Genomic DNA, 24,898 nt, shown 5'->3' on the forward strand with positions numbered 1-24,898 from the left:
TCACAAAAATTAAAGTCCATTCAGTGATAAGAAAATTCAATTAAACCGAAACATCGGTCTTTGGCCCTGTGTAAAACAATCATAATTAAAGTCTTACCTCAGAATAACTGGATGCCAAATTTCTGCTCTTATTTCTGCGCACGGCTTGGAGGAACTGCATTGCAAATAATAATATTCCTTTTTTTTGTGAATTTACTGAAATTTTTCTTCAAAAGAAGTGGAATGAAATGGGAAGTGCAACGAAATCTTTAGTTCAATAAAAAATAAAATTTTTGAAAAATGCTTTTGAAATCAAAATTATTATTGGGGGACTTGTTAGAGATTGATTACAATAAATAAGTTTTACATTGTCTAATGATTATATTAATTAACAGTGTACCTCATTCAGCATCTTGACCAGTGTTGCCGACCGCCTACATCACACAACCGCACTGGGCTGCTACTACTGACCGACCGCTCTGCATGACGACTATTAGCGTACTGCTCTGCACGACTACACAGAGCTACAGACTCGCAACGACTGACGACAGAGTGAGAACCGCTCGCAACACTCGCGCGGTCAAGCGCAAACTCTCTGGTCACAGATGCTACAATGCCTCGCCATCGCTGCTATGTTACATACGTGTTTCACTATGTGCTGTACGGTGCTCTAATTTTGCAGATACATCCAGTGGTATATGTGTTCCAGTGGTATATGTGCCTTTTTTCTGCGAAATGTGTCCTTAATGGATTTGTTAGTAAAGATGGAATAAATTAGAGCGTCATGCACGATGCGGCAGTTTTTCACGAATCTCTCTATTCGACGTCGTATCTCCTGAACTATGAGTCGCACAGTGAAGTAATATTTCAGGTGCATTCATCGGTGTACGTCAATACCGTCTGCAAAGTCTGTCACGAATACAGTCAGTAGTAAAGAAGAGATAAATTAAGCCGTTGTGCTTCATGCAACAGTTTCACTGCACGAACAGCGAAAATGTAGCAAGCGAATCTCTTTCCCTTTCAGTATGTTGTGGAAGATGTCAGCAGCTAAAAGTGTCGAAAAGATTTGAAATAATGTATAAAGTTTCTTGAAAGTCTCTAAGTGCTGCCATTTTCAAACACTGGACGAGTGTACTATTGAACTATAATGCTTTTGCACCTCCACCCCGGTCCCTTTCACAGGCGGGCGTTTCTTATTCCCACAGCGTTTCTTTCCAGACAGTATAAGTCATATGTCGACCAAGTTTGGCTGAAATCGTTCCAGTAGTTTAGGAGGGGATGTCGAACATACGTACATACCTACATACACCTGTATAATTTGTGTGGATCGTGAAAAACAGATATTTTAATCGCCCCTGGAAGAGCGCGGACAGGCGTACTCGAGGGCGGGCCGTGTAGCCGGCGCGGCTGGCCCTCGGGGCTTCGACATGCGTACCACCCGTTCGGGCGTCGGCAGCTCGTCTCCTTTTTAATATTTGTCGCTGGGCGCCATCACTCATTCGCACAGTGGCGGCGCCGGCGCCGGCTCCTGACCTCGGGAACATATTAAAGCGGGCGCGAGCAGCGGCCAGCCAGCCTTAATAAAGCCCGCCCTAATGAAAGCCGAATCAAACGGCCCTTATTTATGGGGGGGAATCCACCACGCACTGGCCGCGTTCTCCGCACGGAGGGCAGCAGGCGGTGCCCTGCGGTCCAGTCCTTGCAAGGGAAATCCACCTCAGATTTAGTGGTAGAATCGCCAGTGGATGGACAAAAACCTGAACACAGATCAGATATGCAAGCAGGAAGAAGCTGCACTGAAAAGAGATGTGCGACGTCTATCGAATTTCAGTAGATGGACCACTTTCTTTGTGTGGTCACGGTGTTACAGTGCGAGGGGGGATATTCGTGTTCATCTCTCTCTCAAACGTCATTTTGTTTTTCTTTTTTTCACAAAATTACGAAATGTCCGTCCGTTCATCGCAGCGTCTGTTCTCCTTCTGTAGTCTTAGAAATTCTCATACTATACATCGGTTATAGAATATGAGTCATGCGTAATGAATATACTCGTACACTGAAGAGCCAAAAAAACTGGTACGTCTGCCTAACGTCGTGTAGCGGCCCTGCGAGCACGCAGGCAAGACGTGACATGGACTCGACTAGTGTCCGAAGTAGCGCTGGAGGGAATTGACACACAGAAACCTGCAGGGCTGTCTATAAATCCGTAACAGTACGAGGGTGTGGAGATCTCTTCTGAACAGCGCGTTACAAGGCAACCCAGATACGCCCAATAATGTTCATGTCAGAGGAGTTTGGTCGCCAGCTGAAGTCTTTAAACTCAGAATGTTTCTGGAGCCATTCTGTACCAATTCTGAACGTGTCGGGTGTCGCATTGTCCTGCTGGAATTGTGCAAGTCCGTCGGAATGCGCAATGGACATGAGTGCATGCAACTGATCAAACAGGATGCTTACGTACAGGTTACCTGTCAGTCGTATCTAAACGTATCAGGGGCCCCGTACCAGTCCAACTGCACACAGCCCACATCATTACAGAGCATCCGCCAGCTTGAACAGTTTCCTGCTGACATGCAGGGTCCATGGATTCATGAGGTTGTCTCCACACCCAAACACGTCCAGCCGCTCGATACAATTTGAAGCGAGACTCGTCCGACCAGGCTGCATGTTTCCAGTCATCAACAGTCCAATGTCGGTGCTGACGGGCTCAGGCGAGGCGTAAATCTTTGCGTCGTCCGGTCATAAAGGGCACACGAGTGTGCCTTCGGCTCCGAGAGCCCATATCGATGATGTTTCGTTGAATGGTTTGCACGCTGACACTTGCTGATGGCCCAGTATTGGAATCTGTATCAAGGCTTGCACTTCCGTCACGTTGAACGATTCTCTTCAGTTGTCGTTGGTCCCTTTCTTGCAGGAATGGTTCAAATGGCTCTGAGCACTATGGGACTTAATATCTGAGGTCATCAGTCCCCTAGAACTTAGAACTATTTAATCCTAACTAACCTAAGGATATCACACACATCCATGCCCGAGGCAGGATTCGAACCTGCGACCGTAGCGGTCGCGCGGCTCCAGACTGTAGCGCCTAGAAGCGCTCGGCCATTCCAGCCGGCGGCCGCAGTAATGTCGGAGATTTGATGTTTTATGTTTTACCGGATTCCTGATATTCACGGTACACTCGCGAAATGGCCGTACGGGAAAATCCGCACTTCATCGTTACCTCGGAGATGTTGTGTCCCATCGCTCGTACGCCGACGGTAACACCACGTTCAAACTGACTTAAATCTTGATACCCTGCCATTGTAGCGGCAGTAACCGATCGAACAACTGCGCCAGACATTTGTTGCCTTATACAGGTGTTGCCGACCGCAGCGCCCATATTATTCCTGTTTACATATCTCTGTATTTGAATACGCATGCCTATACTAATTTCTTTGGAGCTCCAGTGTATTACCTTAGGAAACAGGTCTCATGAATAGTGAGAGCAGGCGAGATGAAGCATACACCTCGCGTAAAAATGAGAACAACAAATAAACGGTTGTGAACTATGTTACAACAAAGCAATTCGAAAATCAAAACTTGCAAAACGAATGCAACAGGATAGTAGTTGCGTAGAACAAATGGACGGTACGTACGTCTGGAGGTCCCTTCCTTACACTTCGCTGTTACAAACGAACGTTACACCACGACACTGACACAAATTTGAATACAGCGACCAGACACGTCAGTGAACGAACGGACAGTTCGTAATTCAGTGAAAAAAAAAATTGAGGCACGGGGGAGATTTGAACATAGATCTTCCCCTTTGCTGTTCAACATCGTGACCACGACTCCCTGACTAAACATACCCACTCGATAATGCACATCATGGAGAACTTAAGGCATTCACTGTTTACATTTTGATTCTTTTTTTTTTCACAGTTCGGTACACTATTTCCCTGTTTTCATGCCCGATCTGTGTTCCGTTTTTGTCGGGCCGTCCACTGGGCTATCTTACAACTGAATTTGAGGGGGATGCGATGGGGAGTTTCCCTTGGCAGAGGGCGCTGAGCTGGCAAGTCACGCACCGCACAGCCAACAGGTAGTGTTCAGATAGCCTAAGGAAGGAGTCCATCGTGGCGGGTCGAGGAACTGTCGTACTCCCCATATGCACCTGTCGTCAGACACACACGTGTGCCAGAAAAAGAACTCGCTACTGCATAGCAGCCGCTGTTTCTGGGGCGGCTCGCTTGCGCGCAGCAAGTATACGGCTCTGTCAAGGGGGCAAATAGCTGTGCCGAAAACCAGACAAGTGCAGGAAGGACTCGCGATCTGGGGGACCGTACAAAGTTACCTGTATATAGGTTTTGATGGGTAAGTTCGCGAGAGTCAAAATAAGTGACGTAAATGGACTTATGTTCTGACTGCACTGACTTCGAAGCTTAAATTTTTTACGTCGACAACAGACCGTAGAACTTTGTATTTGACATAAATTTCAACTTGATAGCTCTACCAGTTCCCGGGGAAAAGGGGTCGTCACAGAATGATAGACAGAGTGGTCCTGTAAGGGTTTCGTCTTTGCCGACTGAGGTACAGAACCCTAAAAGTACGCTGATTACCAACAATTTACAATGATCTCTTGATAGAAGTTTTACAATACTTACGTGTAGTATAAAGTAGTTATATGTCTGGTGTCTCTTCTTCCGGAAATGTCCACACATTCTTGATTTCGCGACCATGTACATAGATGACGCAAGAGAAGTACCGACATTAGTAATTGGAGTAATTCAATAGTGACCAAACTTGTGCAAGACAGGGGCTGGGACACAAATTCCCCCTCACGCGAACGGTCCCCTTAATCGCTATCAGCGTACGCTTCCTTTCCAACCCAAATTCCCAACTCGTCGCACACCACTTCTGTAGCGCCCCCTTGGGCTTCATCCTTTGTCTGACAGAACAGACACCTCAGATATCATACATGGTCCAGTCACATTTGACAACCTGTCAAAAAAACACCTGAACAACCACTTTTTGCAGCGCGCACCACTGCGAGACGTCCAGTGAAAGATTGAGGGAAGTTCTAGAAGGTACCAACAGCGACGTGGAGCCATGCCGACTCCAGCTGCGCTAGGTTTCTCGGTTGAGGATCCATGGTGCGAACAGCGCAGCCGAGTTTAGATTCTTCATTGGCTTTAAATGTGAAGAGCCTGGTGCTCTCCTAACCACACATAGGCACTGTGAGTTCTGTGACATTTCATTGTCCTGCTGGTAAATGCCATCAAACGAACTACATGTAGGGGTAGACATGGACCTCCAGCATACATGGATACTTGTGTTGGTCCACTGCACAATCCAGAATGTCGAGATCATCCACGGAATGCCCTCCGACGTGGAGCCCTGGTCCCTTTTGATGATTGTTGCACGGTGTTTGCTTTCAGATGTTTCACACAGTACGTGATCGAGGCCATCTGTCCGATGCAGCGTCAAAAGTGATTCATCCGGAAAAGTCAATTATCGCCACTCAGTGGACATCCAGTCGCGTACTGGGGTGCAGATTCCAGCCTTCGTCGCCGTTGCACAGCAGTCAGCATGGGTGCTTGAACCAGGCGCCTGCTGTGGAGACCCATATGCAGCAACTTTCGCTGAACGGTTGTTGAGGAGACATATTTGGTAGACCATTGGTTCATTTGGTGATCTGTTGCTCAACAGTTGCACGTCTAATCGCTCGCACACATCTACACAGCCATAGTTCACCCTTGTCATCTGTGGCTCGTGGTACATCACAGTGGTCTTGGAGCTGCTTTGGGATAACGCCATTCTGACTTCCACTGTATACTTTAATCATAGAGACACTTGAACAGTTTCCCAACTTAGCCGTTTCGGAAATTCTTCCATCCTTGTCCTAAAAGCCAATGATTCTGCTCTTTCGGACGTCACATAAATCGCTCCGTTTCCGCGTTACAACCATAACTGTCTTGTTGCAATTTTGTCATATGATGACATGATGGAGACCGTGGCTGTTGTTTGTAAAAAACACACAACATGTCATAAAGAAAGCGTGTAAACCGTCTGGGGATGAATCACAACGATTCGAAACCGGTAATGGTGCCCTTTGAATAAAGGAACTGAAAGTAAATTTGTGACTGGTTGCTGTCCTAACACCATCAACATTTGTCCACAACTGTCTTGTTTTTTGCGTCCCTCAACACGCTTTATATATCGTCCACTGCTAGTGCTGCAACTTGTCTTCCGTAAGTCGTTGCTGGACGTTGAAGTCGAAAATAGGTGGTGGTCACATTAATTTGACTGGTCTGTGTAGTAATATATACACGTCTTGACGGTATTTCATGGTAATGTTCAGTGTGGGTGCACCCTGGGTCTGACCTCTTGTGGGAATCGTGCTAGATGACAGTGGAGCGCTACAGAAGGGGTGTGCGACAAGCTGGGATTTCGGTCTGGATAGGAAGCGTGCTCTGATAGCCGAAACGGTTAAGACGACTGTTCGCGTAAAGTGGGGAATCCGGGTTCGAGTCGCGGTCCTGCATAAACTTTCACTTGTCGCCACTGATCTATTTCAATGCCCTCATGTGTCTCACGTTAGTATTTCTTACATCAGGTACTACGAAGAATGTGTTTAGCGAGGGAGGTGAATGGTCGCTTCCACTGATACGTCTGTAAACATCGGTATAGCCCTCGATAAAATGAGCGATGACTGACGGCACTTGCATAATGTTCAGTTTAGCACTTCTTGGTGGCTACTATCGGTAATTCATGAAACATTCGCTAAGACACAGTCCTAGGTACTAACTAATGAACTGTTGAGTAGAGTTATATCCACATTTGTCGAATAAATGTCCTCTTAGGAACTGTTTTTGTGACGTCAAGCGGAATTTTAACGTCTTGTCGAATGCGTCCTCTTTCAAGCGTCACCTAAAATATGCTACGCCTTAATCGTAGGCACCTATGAAGGCTGCGCCCCGTACCTTGTGGACAACACAGCAAGAAAGATACCCATTTTTTCATGACACAGGTGTCTGAGCGAGAGCGCTTTCAGACATAGGATCACCACGAAGCGTGATGAACAGATTACTGGGAACTGGATTGAGATATGGAGCTGCCATGCTCTGTCTACCGCTGACACAGACAACAGGGACTTGCATAGTGCAGAACCAGAGTCAGCTGCGACCTTAAGTGGAATTCTGTGGTGTTCAGTGAAGAGTTTCACTTCCATTAGTGGAGATCCGATCGGCGATAATGGAAAACTACACGTCTTCTTGTCAGCGACTATGTTCAAACACTTAAACACAAAATGTTTCTGTCGAGGTCCCACAGTATTACTTGTGATTAGGCGTTCCAGCACTTGACCACCAGATCAAAAACTATAAAAATCAATTCGCAAACGGTACGTGATGGGACCAAGTATAAGCGCGTTCTCGACGTCAACGTGTCGACAGACGTCGCGGTGAGAGGTCACATGAAGTGGCCCTCCTTGAGACCAGTGTCTCCCCGACTCGTGGAATTCCGCTGTGGGGAGCTATTGGATACGACAGTAGGACTGATTTGGTAATTGTTGAAGTGAGGCTGAATTTTCGGCAGTGGTGGCCCATATGGTAAACTCATGTGGCATACCTTACATGACCATTTTACTAATTGGCATATTCTAGATGGATAATGCAAAACTGTCTTCTAGAGCATGTCTGGAATGCGATGATAAGACACATTAGCCTCCAGCGTGCAAATTTCGTGAATGGAACAGCCTCTGTTTCAGCCAAGACAAGATGTTCCTGAATGATATTCGCAGACCGTTTGCTCCCACGCCACAGTGTCTACTCTTGTATTCGTGCCTGTAGGGTATCACACCTCATGCTTATGTTGATAATTGACATTGGTTCGGAATCGAATTTATTATTGGTTTTGTGATAAATATCGGATTGGTACTTCATGGTGTGACATTTTCTATTTCCGTCATTGTACGATTAGCGTGAATTAAGGTAATTCCGTTGGGTTGATTGCGGGGGGAAGAAACCATCGGATTAGGGAAGGACGGGGAACGAAGTCGGCCGTGCCCTTTCAGGGGAACTATCCCGGCATTTGCATGGAGCGATTTAGGGAAGTCACGGAAAACCCAAATCAGGATGGCCGGACGCGGGATTGAACCGTCGTCCTCCCGAATGTGAGTCCAGTGTGCTAACCACTGCGCCACCTCGCTCCGTGGTAATTCCGTGATACTGATCTTTTTTTTCCTGACCCCGTAATATTAGCTTATGGATACATGGTTCTTTTTGTACGAAAAGAAGGATGTTTTACCAACAAATTGTCGACAGAATATATAAAAAAATAACTTTACTGTAACTAGCTGAAATCAGTTTTCACAATGAAATGGTGAAAAATAACATCGTGACAATTGAGTTGGTTCCTGATAGCACTTGTGTTAGTCTGTGATAGTAAAATAACTCATGAATAGTACCCTTTTTCTGCAGAAGCCATTTTATTATCAAGACTTTGCTACACGTCGTTTAAGAATGTTACTAATAAAACATGTTATAAAAAATTAGAAAAGGTTTTTTATTTGAAACAAGAACGTTTGTGCATTTCTTAGCTTTGTCGTCAGAAATCCCGCCACACGTAAAGAATGTCTATCAGTTTCTGACGCTTTTCGTAATATTATGCGTCACACAGCTGCCTTTTGGTGAATTCTTATTTTTTGTATAATCAGCAAAGAAGCCGCCACATGACAACGGCTTACAATCAGCGCCTTTTTAAACCCTTGAATCGGGATTAATTTTATTTGCAGTTTTACTTCCTCCCGATGTCGATGGTTTGCAATGATTCGGTGACCCATATGATCTTTAAAAAAAAAAACAATTCGTGTGCGACTTCTGCCTCAGGGTGTTTTCTTACCGCCGAACTCCTACGGAGAAACACTGCCCGTTTGCCAATCGTCGCCGTTTACGGAAGTACAGACTGAGCCCTAGGTGTGGGACCGACCGTCTGAAATAGGTGAATAAACAGGAATTTAAGGTCAAGCAATCTGATATTGTGATAGAAGAAAACCTGTGATGCTGTATTATCAACAAGGCGGTCATTTTGGAAGCTGCCACCTTGGATGTAATTTTCAAATGGTAAGGCTGTCATGTGACATATCGAACAGATAGAGAATTACACGAGAAAAACGGCGGTGTCTTCGACTTTCGCATAGCCTTACCGTTTCTCGGCTGATGTACAGGACAAGGCAAACACTGGCAGCAACCCAGAAAGGCTTCAGTATGTGCTCGACGTTTCGTCCAACACGTTGTAAGGTAGTTGAAAACCACATCACCCATTCTTCATGGACTTCAGCCTTCACGAGTACCTTAATTCGCACTATTCACATAGGTTTGCGTTTCCGGCGAGATGTCGCGAGTGCTGCCGGCTGGAGTGGCCGTGCGGTTCTAGACGCTACAGTTTGGAACCGAGCGAGACCGCTACGGTCGCAGTTTCGAATCCTGCCTTGGACATGGATGTGTGTGATGTCCTTAGGTTAGTTAGGTTTAATGAGTTCTACGTTATAGGCGACTTATGACCTCAGAAGTTAAGTCGCATAGTGCTCAGAGCCATTTGAACCATTTTTTTTTTTTTTTTTTTTCGCGAGTGCTGCTCTCAGAACTCTTACATAATGATGCCAGAACGGTGGTTGATATTTGCTGCGTCCCGCGACGGGATTGTAATAAATTCCAACCTATACTTCCACCGCTTCCGAAGCTTCACTGCGACCGCTGTATAAAGGCATTGTGTTCTCTGTGCCGTAGAGATCGTCGTCGGACTGATCCTTTCGATTAAAAATTAAATTTCATTTCACTGATGTGCATAAAAAAATACGGTTGTTGGGTTTGACGTAGGGCTTATAAATAATGACATCTAACAATGCGATTAGTAATGAAATTTTACGCTATTCATTAAATCAGTTCTACAAATTCAAGGGCGGACTTACGAAGAAACACCTAGTTGTCATCGTAATTCCGACTTAAATATGACTCTATGCCCCATATTGTGTTTCAAGCCAATAAGGCTGTCCACCCCTTGAATAAATGGCACCGGGTTTCCCTTTAACTGCGACAAGCAACTCGTATTGTCATTCACCAATCCAATTTACAACTTTTTATCCTTCGTGTTTTATCCTAGAGGCGCCAAAAGGTTAGTGCCGAGACGCTGATTAACATGAAGTGTCATAATAAATTTTAAGATGTATAGTTCACTGTCATCGTCATCCATTTCAGTCGCTTGAGGTGGCCTCTTGGAGTAGAGTAGAAGTGCAACTTGGGATCCAATCATGCTCTTCCATTAGGGACGATCTTGAGCTTCCTGTTGCCAATTCATTCCAGCTGTCTTTCGTAAGTTTCTGTCCCATCTGTCCAGTGGTCTTCCCCTTGATCTTCTTTTGGCACATTGGGCTCCAGTCTGGTATTTGTTTTGACCATCTTCCATCCTTTCTTCGAGAGACATTTACTCCTTACGTTATGTCACTTATCTTCGTTGTACCTCTGATCTGTTACTTTCTGTCTGTCTTTGTGTATTACAACACCGATCTTTACATCCATCTTCGAGCTACTACATATTTTTGACAATGAACTCATTTAACGTCTGTGTTTCACAACCATAAGTTATTACAGTTAATATGCACTGATTTATTCTGCTCAACCGACATCTTAAATTTGGAAACTGAAGAATATCATCAGTAAGCTTGCAAGCCCCATTTAATACGCCAAAATATTTCTAGTTTTAAGTTTCCTTTCACATTTCACTTTATCCGTTTGCAGTTGTGTGCTTACGATACATATATCCCCCTCCATTGATCTTGGTTTTGTCGTAGTTTATTCTTAGACAAAGTTCAGAGCAGACTATATGCAAATTTGCTAAGAAAGATTTGCAAACGTAAGAATATCATCGACAAATCTTAGGTTGTTTAATGGCTTTCCCAGAACTTGGATTCTCTTTGTTTTCCCTTTCAGTTTAGTCACTGCGTTTTGTAGGGCTACTGAAAAAATGTTGAAAATGTAGTGTCACTTTGTTTTACACCCTCTTCAACAGGAATTCACATAATCAGGACTACACGTAGTTTCAATTATCTATTCCTTCAACATTTAATGCGTACGTCTAAGTGGTACATCAGTCTTATAGGAAATGAACTGCTTTTTCTGTTGGATCGTCCAAATTTATGTAGCTGTGTTAGAATTTAAATGATGAGCAAAATTAAGTAAAAATCAACTTAATTAATCAAAATCGGTAATTAAAGGCAGAAAACGTACAGTCTAAATGTTGTTCATAGTGTCTTGTTACATTTTGTAACGCATGCTGCAGTGGTTACTGTGTATTTGTTTTTCATAATTAGTTATGCAGACTTTAATCAGTTACTTAATTCAGGCGCTTCTGAGCGGCTAATTGAGTGTGTAAATAAACACGTGAGTAGTTCATTCGATTCGCTTCGATAAACGCTTTCATTTCATAGGTTCATGTTCTCTGTAAGCTTAATCAGTATAAATCTTATTATGATTATTTAAGAAAGTCGTTACAGATTCGTTTTAAACTTATTGAGTAACTATACTCTTCCATAGTCAATCTATCCACCAAAACAAGCATTTCGTTGATCTCTTTAATTTGGTGTATGGTGTTTGGCTGTACGACGGAGCAAGGTTAGCACGCTGGACTCGCATTCGGGAGGACGACGGTAGAAACGCACGTCCGGCCATCCTGATTTAGGTTTTCCGTGACTTTCTAAATAGCTTCAGGAAAATGTTGGGATTGTTCCATTGAAAGGGCACGGCCGACGTCCCTTCAATTCCAGCCTTAATCCAACGCGACTGATGACCTCGCTGTTTGGTCTCCTACCCAGAATCAACAAACCTGGCCTGTACGTTTAGCGATTTACATTCGATGTGCTCAGATGTGTACCATAACGACTCTATGTGAGCTGCCAGCAACGTTCGTCATGTCACATCCGGATGGTGGCAAATCTGATAGAAGAACGTGAGTGCTGCCGCTGCTGCCACGCCCCCCCCCCCCCTCGCTGCCCCCCCCCCCCTCCCCCGTTCTGCCACCGGCAGTGGTCAAACATCACAGCGGCACATAGACGGCCGGTCGCGCACTCGAAGCAAAACAGGCCGCCTCGGCACTCGTTTCCGTATGTAGTTTCACAGTCTGTAGCCGTTATCGATCGTCCAGTTTCACGGAAATTCGCCTCCACGCTGTGGGTAAATGTTTGATGTGCGTGGGTAGCGTCGGTTGAAATTCTCTGGGATAGATCGGGTGTTCTTCTCTCTTGATATCTGGGTGGTCTCAGTGTGTTCGGCTTGTCTTAACTGCAACAGTATTCTCACACCCTGTAAGGGTGTAACCAGTCATATCTCGGTAAGGAAGAAACATTATTCCTAACTCGCAAAGGAGTAAAGCTATATTGAAATGAGAGAGACCATTGTTTTTCTGTATGTCTGACACGTCACACAAGCCAGATTTCCATGTGAAAATTACGAGTTGCTTCCACACTGACAGCCATGTTGGTGACGTCGCCTCACAGGCGGCAGTACTACTCGACTTTAAATTTCTGTTTATCCACCAACTCTCAGGGTTCCGTATCTCAGTTGCTAAAAACTCTTATAGCACCACTTTGTTACCCACCCATCTGTCTGGCCGTCCAAGTGTTAAGACCCCTTTGTCTCATGTCCGTGTAGGGATGCCAAGTTCAAATCTGTGTCACGTACTATAGTCTACGGTCTCTTGGTAGTGAGAAAAATTTAAGCCTCTAAGTTAATTCAGTCAAAAAATACTGCAATTATCACACACTTCGATACTCACAAACTCGGTAATCAGAACCCATAAAGGAAGTGTCTCTGTAAAGTCAGCCTTGTTGGACTACCAGTAAAGCGAGTAAATGGCAACCGAGAGGTTGCGGGATCGAATCTCCGCCGGATTATGGATTTTTCGGTCTTCGTTTTAGGCTAGCCTTCATCTGAACGGTGGGAGGAGCCACGAGAATCGACATGTGGTTCAGATTCCTGTAGATCCCCTTTCCGCGGTTGGAAGCTGGGACACGCGAGTAGCCAAAGTGGCGTCAAAGAGAGGGACTCGCACCAAGGCACTGAGCCACACAGAATTACTGTTATTAAAATTTCTTCCCTTCCATCGTTGATGCTGATAAAGCAACCGCGTACGATTTGAGATAAAAATACAGTCATTCTTGCCGAGGTTTTTATTTTGAAATTTCAGTGAAGAGCTTATCTTGTGGTAGGCATCTTCAGATCATCTACAATACAAAAAAGTTCTCTTACTTTTGGGGCCGTCATTTTAGAAATCGTTTACATTTCGATTTATAAGGCTATTTCGTGTTCTGTGTATGAATATGGTCCTGCACAATTGGTAAAGTATAGACTATCCGACGCCATCTGTCTGACCCTACTGCACAGTTTGCACTCAAGACCGGATTACCACACTTTTCCGGATTCTGTGTTTGTCAATGGAGCAACTAATACATATTGTGCTCCCACTCCATGTAGCTCTGCTGTGCACCTGTTACTAACCTGTACGAGCCGGCCGAAGTGGCCGTGCGGTTAAAGGCGCTGCAGTCTGGAACCGCAAGACCGCTACGGTCGCAGGTTCGAATCCTGCCTCGGGCATGGATGTTTGTGATGTCCTTAGGTTAGTTAGGTTTAACTAGTTCTAAGTTCTAGGGGACTAATGACCTCAGCAGTTGAGTCCCATAGTGCTCAGAGCCATTTGAACCATTTTTAACCTGTACGGCGTCCTTCGGATTTTTCGGTATTTATTTTCACGGTCTACTTAACTTAGCCACCCTTTTCGAATCTAATTAACTTCAGTTCAGATGGTTCAAATGGCTCTGAGCACTATGGGACTCAACTGCTGAGGTCATTAGTCCCCTAGAACTTAGAACTACTTAAACCTAACTAACCTAAGGACATCACAAACATCCATGCCCGAGGCAGGAGGCGGTTCCAGACTGCAGCGCCTTTAACCGCACGGCCACTTCGGCCGGCTAATTAACTTCTGTTTATCAGAACTGAAAATTATTTCACTCCAATATTTCATCGTTTTGGTTCTTGTCAGGAATCACTTGATAGGTAGTGGGTATTTTCAACTTTTTCAAATCCTTATCGCATTTTGCCGACGTATTCGCATCGTGTAATGATTTTTATGGATGGCATGTGCCGTGACCATTTTCTGTAAGACTGCATAAAAAAAATTTCCCGTATAATATTATCCTCCACAAGATTGTATCAGGAAGTATCCTAATACCTATTTTTGTAATGTTTTGTATCTGAAGGTGCCTACCACAGGCGAAAGACGTCATTGAAATTTAAAAATAAAAACGTCCGCAACCAAGTCTGTATTTTTATCTCACATTATTATTGTTGTCTATGTACATAATTAAACAATGTTACTTATAATACGTCTTGAATGCAAAATTATAATTCATTTGGCCGGTTTCGGTTCATCCAGAACCATCTTCACATCTGATATTTCGGTTACTGGAGTAACCAGTCCAAATCCAGCAACTTTCACATGACCGGCCGGAGTGGCCGTGCGGTTCTAGGCGCTACAGTCTGGAGCCGAGCGACCGCTACGGTCGCAGGTTCGAATCCTGTCTCGGGCATGGATGTATGTGATGTCCTTAGGTTAGTTAGGTTTAAATAGTTCTGAGTTCTAGCCGACTGATGACCTCAGAAGTTAAGACGCATAGTGCTCAGAGCCAACTTTCACATGCTGTGTAATCACTGATTGCTGCTATCCCATCAGACATTATGTCTGTTTATGCAAAATTCATAATTAAGTTCGTACGGAACACCCGGAACGCGACTCTTGCTCGTACTTGTCCGTTTTTTATATATACAGGGTGTAACAGGTACAGATGTAGCTCATTGCATTAGTATTTACTTAATTTGCATGTTAATCATTGTAGCCATAGGGCACTAGCACTTCGTCTTCAAGCCACAAGCGGCCCATCGTGACCATCCGACCGCAGTGTCATCCTAAGCTGAGGAAGCGGATAGGAGGGGCGTGTGGTCAGCGCACCGGTCTCCCTGCCGTTATGATGGTTTTCTTTGACCGGAGCCGCTACTATTCGGTCGACGAGCTCCTCAATTACCGTCACGAGACTGAGTGCACCACGAGAAATGGCAACAGTGCATGGCGGCCCGGATGGTCACCTATTCAAGTGCCGGCCACGCCCGACAGCGCTTAACTTCGATGATATGAGGGGGAAACAGGGTATCCACTGCGGCAAGACCGTTGCCTAGCCATAAGGAGAAGTACGTTTTTAGGTTGGTAGGTACCTACAAGTACATGTGACAGGAGCATATTTTTCCCTGGGCAGCGGGTCAGGTCTTGAAGAGTGGATACTTGGACACAAAACGGTTAGTGTACACTCACAGGTCTAGTGTATTTAGTGGTGCACGGGGTTGACGCAGGTTTTGGAAATCAGGGAATTTCAAACACGTCAGAGAAAACTGAAAAAAAACACTAAAGATATCTCGTTTTTGTCTCAGTAGGTGAAATTGTTTGTTTACTGAGGCGTCATGCATCGTCCCTGGCGCGTGCGCTTTTTACCTATTCCGTCGTTCCTACCGCTTCTCTCCTTCCTACCACTCCCCTCAGTTTGCAGCCAGTGCTGCCACCAATTCTTACCGCAAGCCTAAAAGCTGCTGACGAGAGGTGGGGAGGCGTGAGGATTGTGGGAATATGTGAGTGCTCTTGTATTCTGACAAAAGCTATGGCTGAAACTTTGCTTGTGAGAGTGTGATTGTCTTTTCTACATGCCTGTCTGCGGCTCAGCAATCATCTTTACAGTGAGTTGCTACCATTATTACTGCCGGCCGGAGTGGCCGTGCGGTTCTAGGCGCACAGTCTGGAACCGAACGACCGCTACGGTCGCAGGTTCGAATCCTGCCTCGGGCATGGATGTGTGTGATGTCCTTAGGTTAGTTAGGTTTAATTAGTTCTACGTTCTAGGCGACTGATGACCTCAGAAGTTAAGTCGCATAGTGCTCAGAGCCATTTGAACCATTTGAACCATTATTACTGATTCTCACAGTATTTGAACAAGTTATCTGTTGAACGATTGATCACCGTGGTCTCATTTCGTCAACATGCTGTCTGTGGCTCGTGAATAGCTGCCCACACGAGTGGATTTCAGTGACGGGCCAAAACAGCAGGGCCGCGCGGGGTCGCCGTGCGGTCTGTGGCGTCCTGTCACTGTTTGCGCGGCTCCCCCCCCTCGGAGGTTCGAGTCCTCTCTCGGACATGGGTGTGTGTGTGTGTGTGTGTGTGTTGTCCTTTGCGTAAGTTAGTTAAGTTAGTTTAAGTAGTGTGTAAGCCTGGGGACCGATGACCTCAGCAGTTTGGTCTCATAAGACCTTACCACAAATTTCCAATTTTCAAAACGGCCGGATGTTTCGGTGGGTACTCATAATGGATCTGCCCTGCCGATGTGAAGCCATTCGGTGTCCACTGATGTGCAGGCCGTGCCCGTCCGATCTAGCCTCACCGACGTCCCCGCAGGCCGGGTCTGCCTGTGTGTGGCGTAACGCAGCGGATTTTCGTAGTTTATTCACGGACTCACGGCTGCGGTGCTCGTCAGCAGGAGAGGGATTTCAGGAATTGCGGCTGTCTCACCGGAAGTACGTTGTACAGTGTGTCGTTTTATAGACATTTTATTTGTTCTAGTACATTTTGGCACGTCAAAAAATATGGACGATAACGAGAAGAAAATTGTATCAATCGCTGGTGATTTGCACGCTATGCATTCATATATTTCCTGAAAGAAAAATCATAAAATTCGTGTAAAATAATAGATATCCACAGTGGGTAATAACCGACAATAACATTTTATTGCCGGCCACCTACAGTGTTGGTTTACATAATTCTTCCCAGCCTTATACACTTCTATCAAGAGGCTTATTTTTTCTGAGGTTATGTCCGAAATCAGTGAAGGTATTTTAAATCTGTCTTGCTACTCCGAGGAAATGCGTATTTTTTCACCAAATTTGTCTTGTTTTGTTGAAATAAAATAACATCAGAAGTCTTAATGAAACAGACATACCATTTGGCTTTCTTTCTCCATTTAAAAACAGTTCATTACAAAAGACGTTGTTGTAAGTACTGAAGATTTTTGCTCACATCAGGAAACGCCATCTGCTGGCAAGTTTTTTAAAATTATTTCCTTGTTTGCGCTATTGTTTCTTGTACCGTAGCTGCAAAGACAGATTGTCAACTTACGTCTTAACACTCTTGAGACCTCAAAATTTGTCGGGGAAAAATGATAAAACTCGTCTGGAAATCAGGGAATTTCACTTGGGAAAACTTGTGGCAACCCCGGGTGCAGTTACGACTGTGCAGAAAACATCAGTTAGTAAATTATGTCACCCGTTTGTGGGAAGATTGTGCGACGTAGAGAAAAGGCAACCAACACACTGGTGTGTTTACTTAGTGCGCAGGTCGCACCAGTGTTTAAGAAGGGTATTAGGAGTAATCCATCGAACTACAGAGCTATATCATTGACGTCGGTTTGCAGTAGGGTTTTGGAGCATGTACTGTATTCAAACATTATGAATCACCTCGAAGGGGACGATCTATTGATACGCAATCAGCATGGTTTCAGAAAACATCGTGCTTGTGCAACGCAGCTAGCTCTTTATTCGCACGAAGTAATGGCCGCTATCGACAGGGGATCTCAAGTTGATTCTGTATTTCTAGATTTCCGGAAAGCTTTTGACACCGTTGCTCATAAGCAACTTCTAATCAAGCTACGCGCCTATGGGGTATCGTCTCAGTTGTGCGACTGGATTCGTGATTTCTTGTCAGGAACGTCGCAGTTTGTAGTAATAGACGGCAAATCATCCAGTAAAACTGAAGTGATATCAGGTGTTCCCCAGGGAAGCGTCTTGGGACCTCTACTGTTCCTGATCTATATAAATGACCTGGGTGACAATCTGAGCAGTTCTCTTAGGTTCTTCGCAGATGATGCTGTAATTTACCATCTAGTAAGGTCATCCGAAGACCAGTATCAGTTGCAAAGCGATTTAGAAAAGATTGTTGTATCGTGTGGCAGATGGCAGTTGACGCTAAATAACGAAAAGTGTGAGGTGATCCACGTGAGTTCCAAAAGAAATCCGTTGGAATTCGATTACTCGATAAATAGTACCATTCTCAAGGCTGTCAATTCAGCTAAGTACCTGGGTGTTAAAATTACGAACAACTTCAGTTGGAAAGACCACGTAGATAATATTGTGGGGAAGGCGAGCCAAAGGTTGCGTTTCATTGGCAGGACATTTAGATGATGCAACAAGTCCACTAAAGAGACAGCTTACACTACACTCGTTCGTCCTCTGTTAGACTATTGCTGCGCGGTGTGGGATCCTTACCAGGTGGGATTGACGGAGGACATGGAAAGGGTGCAAAAAAGGGCAGCTCGTTTTGTATTATCACGTAATAGGGGAGAGAGGGTGGCAGATATGATACGCGAGTTGGGATGGAAGTCATTAAAGCAAAGACGTTTCTCGTCGCAGCGAGATCTATTTACGACATTTCAGTCACCAACTTTCTCTTCCGAATGCGAAAATATTTTGTTGAGCCCAACCTACATAGGTAGGAATGATCATCAAAATAAAATAAGAGAAATCAGAGCTCGAACAGAAAGGTTTAGGTGTTCGTTTTCCCCCCGCGCGCTGTTCAGGAGTGGAATGGTAGAGAGATAGTATGATTGTGGTTCGATGAACCCCCTGCCAAGCACTTAAATGTGAATTGGAGAGTAATCATGTAGATGTAGATGTACCACAAGTATTTGCACTTATACCCGTTATCCCCTGTGTATACGACGACGGTTCCTCGTCTTTGGACCACCGTGCGCTGGGCAGAGCTCGCCTTCGTGCAGGCCGCTGCCCCGCGACGGGCGTGTGAGGTGGGGACAAATCCCCGGGTTTCAGTTAGCCGGCCCGTTAAGCGCGGCCCGCCCGCCCGGCCGGCTGGCTGCCGCCCGTTCGCCAGTTCCGCATAAGCCCGGACGCCGGTTCCCTGCCGCCCTGAGAACGCACCACGTTCCAGAGTAATACGAGGTCAGCCGTGACACGGCGCGACGCGGCGCTGCAGGTTCGCCGGCAATCCAATCTCGGCGGCGTTATTTAGAGATGGCTATCGGCGTTATTTATCGGCGCTTCAAACAGCTTACTGCGCGCGCGCCCGCTCAAAAGAGAATGGCGGCCAATGCTTTGCCGAATAGCCCGCCGGGACGGAGAGGGGGCCGCCCGGAATCGCTCGCACACACACACACACACACACACACACACACACACACACACACACACACACACGCCGAGCGCTCGTTTATTGACCGAACGAACGCGAGCTAGCAGAGGCCCACGGCCTCCGGATAATTCCCTCGTCGGACATTTCTCGTTCTGCAGTATGACCGTAATGACGTCTCCCTTGATCCCTTCTATTCTCGAAACAGTGGGTCCACAACATCTTGTCCGGCTTCTGCACGAACTGAGGAGATTGTTTTGACGTCTCCGCCGGTTGGTTTGCCATTTGACATTTCGTTGCCATCCGGTTTATCGCAGACGAGTATCAGAGATTGAACGAGTCCGGGGGACCAGTCTGTCGCGAGCATTCGGCTCCTCTGCCCTTAGCACTGCAGAAACTTTGAGACCGGCCACTGCGTGCTAGCTCGCTGGCGGAAATATCACCTTAGCGTCACTCTCTGGTGTGCGTTTTATCGTGCCGTCTGTGTCAGAGATCAAACCTTGAATGTCACTTGACCTACACTACGGTTTACCAGCGATTGACAGTTGTGGAGCTAAAACTGGAGGGAAGCCTTAAAGTGGTGACGTAATTGCAGTATCCTCTGGGTGATATGGGACCCAGCCCACGTAGAAGAGCGCCAAGCTGCCTACCTTTCAGGCGCAATATACGAGGAAATTTCCCCCCCCCCCTCCCCCCCCCCTTCCAAGGTCCAATTTGTCGAGAAATGGGAACAACAGCAAAAATAAAAAATGTTTTATTTGCAACATTTAACTACTTCTGTAAGAAGTCGCCGCTCCGAATTAGACATTTCTCGTAGCGTAAAGCCAACTTTCCAATACCACTGTGAGGTTAGGGAACCGCCTGTGCTTTCCGCCGGTTCTGTACGCTGACCTACATCTCTTTGTTTGTGACAAAGTACAAGAGACCAGTCTGAGAGGGAGCAGAGTGTGGGCTGTTTGGTTGCTGATCAAACGCTTACCACAGAAAACGCTGCAGCTGCAGTGTGCCGACGAGCATTCTCATAAAGGAGGACAAAGCCTCGTGACGACATCCCTGTTCGATTCTTCTGAATTGTCCTTCGTAAACTGTTTTCTCGGATGGACTGATCATCAGTTGACGCGCGCTTCCTTCCCTGACCACCTGCTTCACAGTTTCTGGACCGTTGCCTCACTTTGCTGTCACTCATGACAGTTACGTCATGTAGGCTGCATACAAATCAGGCGGAATCCCTCAGCATTCAGAAATCGAATGGCAGAAAGCGCTTCATACTTGGTGAAAGACAGCTCACTGTGTGTTCAGAACTGAAAAGTGCGACGTGACGCAGTCGACCGGCGTACTAGAGACACTGCATAACATGTCTGCGCTAAGTTTCATCGGATTTTGGGAGCGGTTTTAATTTCGTGACCGATTAAAAATGGTTCAAATGGCTCTAAGTACTATGGGACTTAGCATATGAGGTCATGGGCTTAGAACTACTTGAACCTAACTAACCTAAGGACATCACACACATCCATGCACGAGGCAGGATTCGAACCTGCGACCTTAGCAGCAGCGCGGTTCCAGACTGAAGCGCCTAGAACCGCTCGGCCACAGCGGCCGGCCGTGACCGATTAGACCTCGAAAAAAGTAGGCCTCACGGTTATGTTTAGGCTCAAGAGACGGCGCACAAGAAGAAAACGTTCCGCCTCTGCCTTACGTGACACAAATAGCAAATCAAGATCCATCCACCGAACGTGGATATAAGCAGACACAGAGTTCCACATCGTCATTAGCCAATCATAGGATATTTTAGAGGGTACCAGAAGAAAAATAAACAGCAAATGAAAACCCGTCTCTGAAACCGTCGTACATCGACGTAACGCAGCGTGGCATACACAGGAGATAAGCCCTGTCCACGCAGCACCTGGCTCCATCTTGTTCACTGGCGGTAATGGCAACCTGTCGCGATCTCTGAATAACAAACAACATTGCGAGACGTTCCGCGTACGTTCAGTCAGCGCAGAAAGTGACATTTGCTGCCGAGGGCTGCCTAGTGGCGAGATCCGGCGACCGCGAATTGGATGCTCTGTTGCGTCGTTAGTTGACTTTTTCCGGTCACGGGTTCCTGTTCTCGATTTGTTCCTCAAGACACCTTCTACAACCCCTCGAAGTTTGCCGCAACATTTCTGGGACACCCTGTGTAATGGATGTAGTTTCGCTTTGGTTTCAGCCGTTCTACAACACAGAAAGGCCATGATGTTTAACGTTATAAGGCCAGATCCGTAGAGCACCCAGGCTCTCGCCCCAGCGACTACTGAAAAGGCTGCTGCGCCTGTTCAGGAACCACAGAACTGTCTGGCCTCTGCACAGATACCCTTGCAACATAGTTGCAAATGCATTTGGTTGGTGGAAGCCAGCCCGGCTAGCCGCGCGGTCTAACGGACTGCTTCCCGGCGGGAAGGCGTGCCGGTCCCCGGCACGAATCCGCACGGCGGATTAGTGTCGAGGTCCGGTGTGCCGGCCAGCCTGTGGATGGTTTTTAAGGCGGTTTTGCATCTGCCTCGGCGAATGCGGACTGGTTCCCCTTATTCCGACTCAGTTACACTATGTGGGCGATTGCTGCGCAAACACTGTCTCCACGTACGCGTACACCATAATTACTCTACCACGCGAACATTGGGGTTACACTCGTCTGGTATGAGACGTTCCTGGAGGCTGGGGGGATGGGAGGGGGGATGGGGGTGTCGACTGGGGACCGAACCGCACAATAACCCTGGGTTCGGTGTGCGGCGGCGGTGGGGTGAGTGGACTGCTGTAGCCTGTTGTCGGGTTGTGTACCACTGTGGGATACGGTGGGGACCAAGCCTCTCCGTCGTTTCTAGGGCCCCAGTTCAATACATACATAGTGCAGGATATCCACATGAGTAGTACTGCTGTCAATAAATCATTTTCCCGTTTCGCTATCCAGTTTTGGGTTATGGGTAATTTTCACTTTCGTTTAAGGCGAATGTCGGTAATGTTCCTCTCAAAAGGGCACAACCTTCCGCTTTACCCCTTCTCGTATGATCTCGTCGTCGATAAATTATAACCTTCGTGACTTCCTTAAGCTTTTGTGTAAATCAGACGAGTCCGTATGACAGTGCGTTGACACAGAATCACTTTCGTCCCGAGGCAAACTCACCCCGTCCCGCGTAGGAAACGCTGCTGAAGTCATCTTCGAGTTCAGCGATTCTAGGCGGTCGGCGGAGCACTGGGTAACGCCGTCAGAACAAACCTGCGAGGGCCGTCCACAGCGAGCGGGTGAGCAACCGTGGAGTTTCGAGCAGGCACAGCAACAGGTGTTCCACGAGAGAGAGCGCCGCAGGTAGCGAGCGCGGAGGCCGGCCGCCGCCCCTGCCTCGTACGGGGGCAGGAGCCAGCGCGCCTAGGAAGGGTTGACCGGATGGCTGTCGCCAGGGGCTGCGCCAACGGCTTCACGGCGCGTCTGCTCGCAAACAAGAGGACAGGCGCGTCTGAGTCCCTCTGGGAAGGACGATGCCAGGTGCTTACGGAATACTGTGTGGATCTATCTACACATTCCACAAACCTCTGTGCAGCTCGGGCCGTGAGTAATTCGTACCAATGTCTGGGGGGGGGGGGATATGAGTTTCTTTGCGCCTGGGTATGTGTCCTAATCTCTCTCAACTTCGCTTCGTCATTCTTACGCGAAATACAGGAGAGCGACAAAATATAGAAACACCACAAACTCAGCACGTTACCATCCCCATCAAGGAGTAAGAAACTCGTCAGAATTCAAAACAACTTCAGAGTCCTCTCGGAATGGATAAATACATGACCTGTATGGGTTTCCAGGGTATCTCGTAGTACTCTTCCTGGAAAATAGTGGCAAGTTCAGGGAACGATGGTGGAGGTGTATAGCGACCGCGCACCCTTCTCTCCATCTCTCCAAAGTAGACCACAAAGCCTCAGTAGCCCCCCCAAGGAGCTCACGAGTATTTGGTGAGTTCGAGCTTGGGCTTCCACAGGGGCCCAGCCTTGGCAGCACCTTATCCCTTCCGTGCTGCATGTCTGTCCTCCTGCTATTCTTTTTCCCCTCCCTTGGGGAACAGGTCTGGAATATTTTTGGGAATATGTCCTGAAGTTTTAGCAGGCTGACATCAGAACAGTCCTTCCACAGATTTTTCTTTCTTTTTTCCTTCGTTTTCCATTTCCTATCCTTCCTCCGCTTCGGGGTCTGATGTTCATCTTTGTTTCTTCTTCCACCCTGTGCAGTATTGAAGGCCGGCCCACGCGTTTAACGATAACAGGTGACTGGGTAACGAGTAATTCCCAGCCCCAGGTCAACAGGTAGGGTTCACATGTACCCCCTGGTCCAGGCCAGGCCCAGGGAGGGGTGATTGCATGTGCTGTTATCTTCGCAAATTCATGCATTTGCCGCCCCTGTGAAATCCTGCTCTTGTTTGTTAATGGCACTTCACTTTTGCAGACCAATTACGATTCTCAAGCCCAAGAACTCCTCCCAGTTTTGCTTATCCTTGGTTCTCCTGTTCATTTTGAGGCCTACTGAATGCTGAATTCCTCACGTGGCTTTATTTACACCACTGTGCGACATGATCTGACCAAGGGAGAAATCCAAACATACCTTTCAGATCAGTGTGTCACTGCCGTCCAGTGGGCAATGAAAATGGTTGATGAAACCTTAGTTCCTACATGCACTCTTTTCCTCACCTTTGATGAGTAGTGCTTCCATTCAAAGATCAAAGCAGGCTACATTCCAAGTCCAATGTGTCGCTACCAGTGTGAGCGTTACAACCACACTCAACTCGCATTTCCTGTCGAAACACGGCCAAATGTGTTACTTGTGGTAGGGATGCTCTTGAGGGCAATTGCCCGGCTCCTTCTACCCGCTGTATCAATTACAATAGCTACTATGTGGCCTCATCCCGAGTATGTCCCGTGTATCGATGAGTGGGCCGTCCAGGAGATCTGGGCGAACGAAAAAGTTCCGTACCCTGTCGCTCACAAGTTGACTAGTCGAAAGCCCCCCCCCCCCCCCCCATTTTACCATCTGGCACTTACAATACTGTTCTTGTTACGCCTTGCTCCACAGTGGACACAGCCACGCAAACTTGCGACCTCAGATTCAACACCTCTGTTGCACAGTGGCCCAGTATCATGGTAGCACCCTGACTCCTCCTCAAGCTGTGCAACAAGCCACCACATCTTCGCCTCCAGCGGCGAAATCACCTGCTACACAAACCGCAGGCTGGACAGGCTCGAAGGAACACACCTGCGAAGACTTTTTTATCCCTCCAGTCAACAAACATTTGAGTCTTCAACCGCAAAGGCAACCAAGAAATCAAGCATCTCCTTCGCCGGCTCGGAGATCCTCTTCAATGGAGTGGCCACATGATACACTCACCTGACCGACCTTTGTTTCCCTGGTGCACACCGCGAACTTCCTTTCTGCGCCAGAATCCGCAGGCCGACCCGGTGAGAATCCTGACGCCTCTATAGATTTCATGAAACAGCATGCTCCAGCCTCTGCTCACTGTGGTAGCGAGTCTTCAAAGACTGGCACTCGGCAGCAACCAAAGTGACAACCATTCACTTTTCCTCTCCTCCCCTTTTCATGTCATGACTCTCTTCCAATTAGATCCAACAACGAGGAAATAACAGCTGC

The 24,898-nt window shown here is 46.8% G+C and overlaps 1 protein-coding gene across 1 annotated transcript in view; it reads right to left on the reverse strand.

The window, feature by feature from the left end:
- Positions 1 to 18,932: 18,932 nt before the first annotated feature.
- Positions 18,933 to 24,898, reverse strand: part of LOC126413278 (uncharacterized) — a 42,821-nt gene continuing 36,855 nt past the window's right edge. Inside the window, exon 3 of the mRNA XM_050083179.1 lies at positions 18,933 to 19,016. Coding sequence (XP_049939136.1) covers positions 18,933 to 19,016 — 84 coding nt within the window. The remainder of the gene's footprint in view (positions 19,017 to 24,898) is intronic.

The sequence above is a fragment of the Schistocerca serialis genome, chromosome 7 (genome assembly GCF_023864345.2).
Source record: "Schistocerca serialis cubense isolate TAMUIC-IGC-003099 chromosome 7, iqSchSeri2.2, whole genome shotgun sequence".
Classification (NCBI taxonomy): Eukaryota; Metazoa; Arthropoda; class Insecta; order Orthoptera; family Acrididae; genus Schistocerca; species Schistocerca serialis.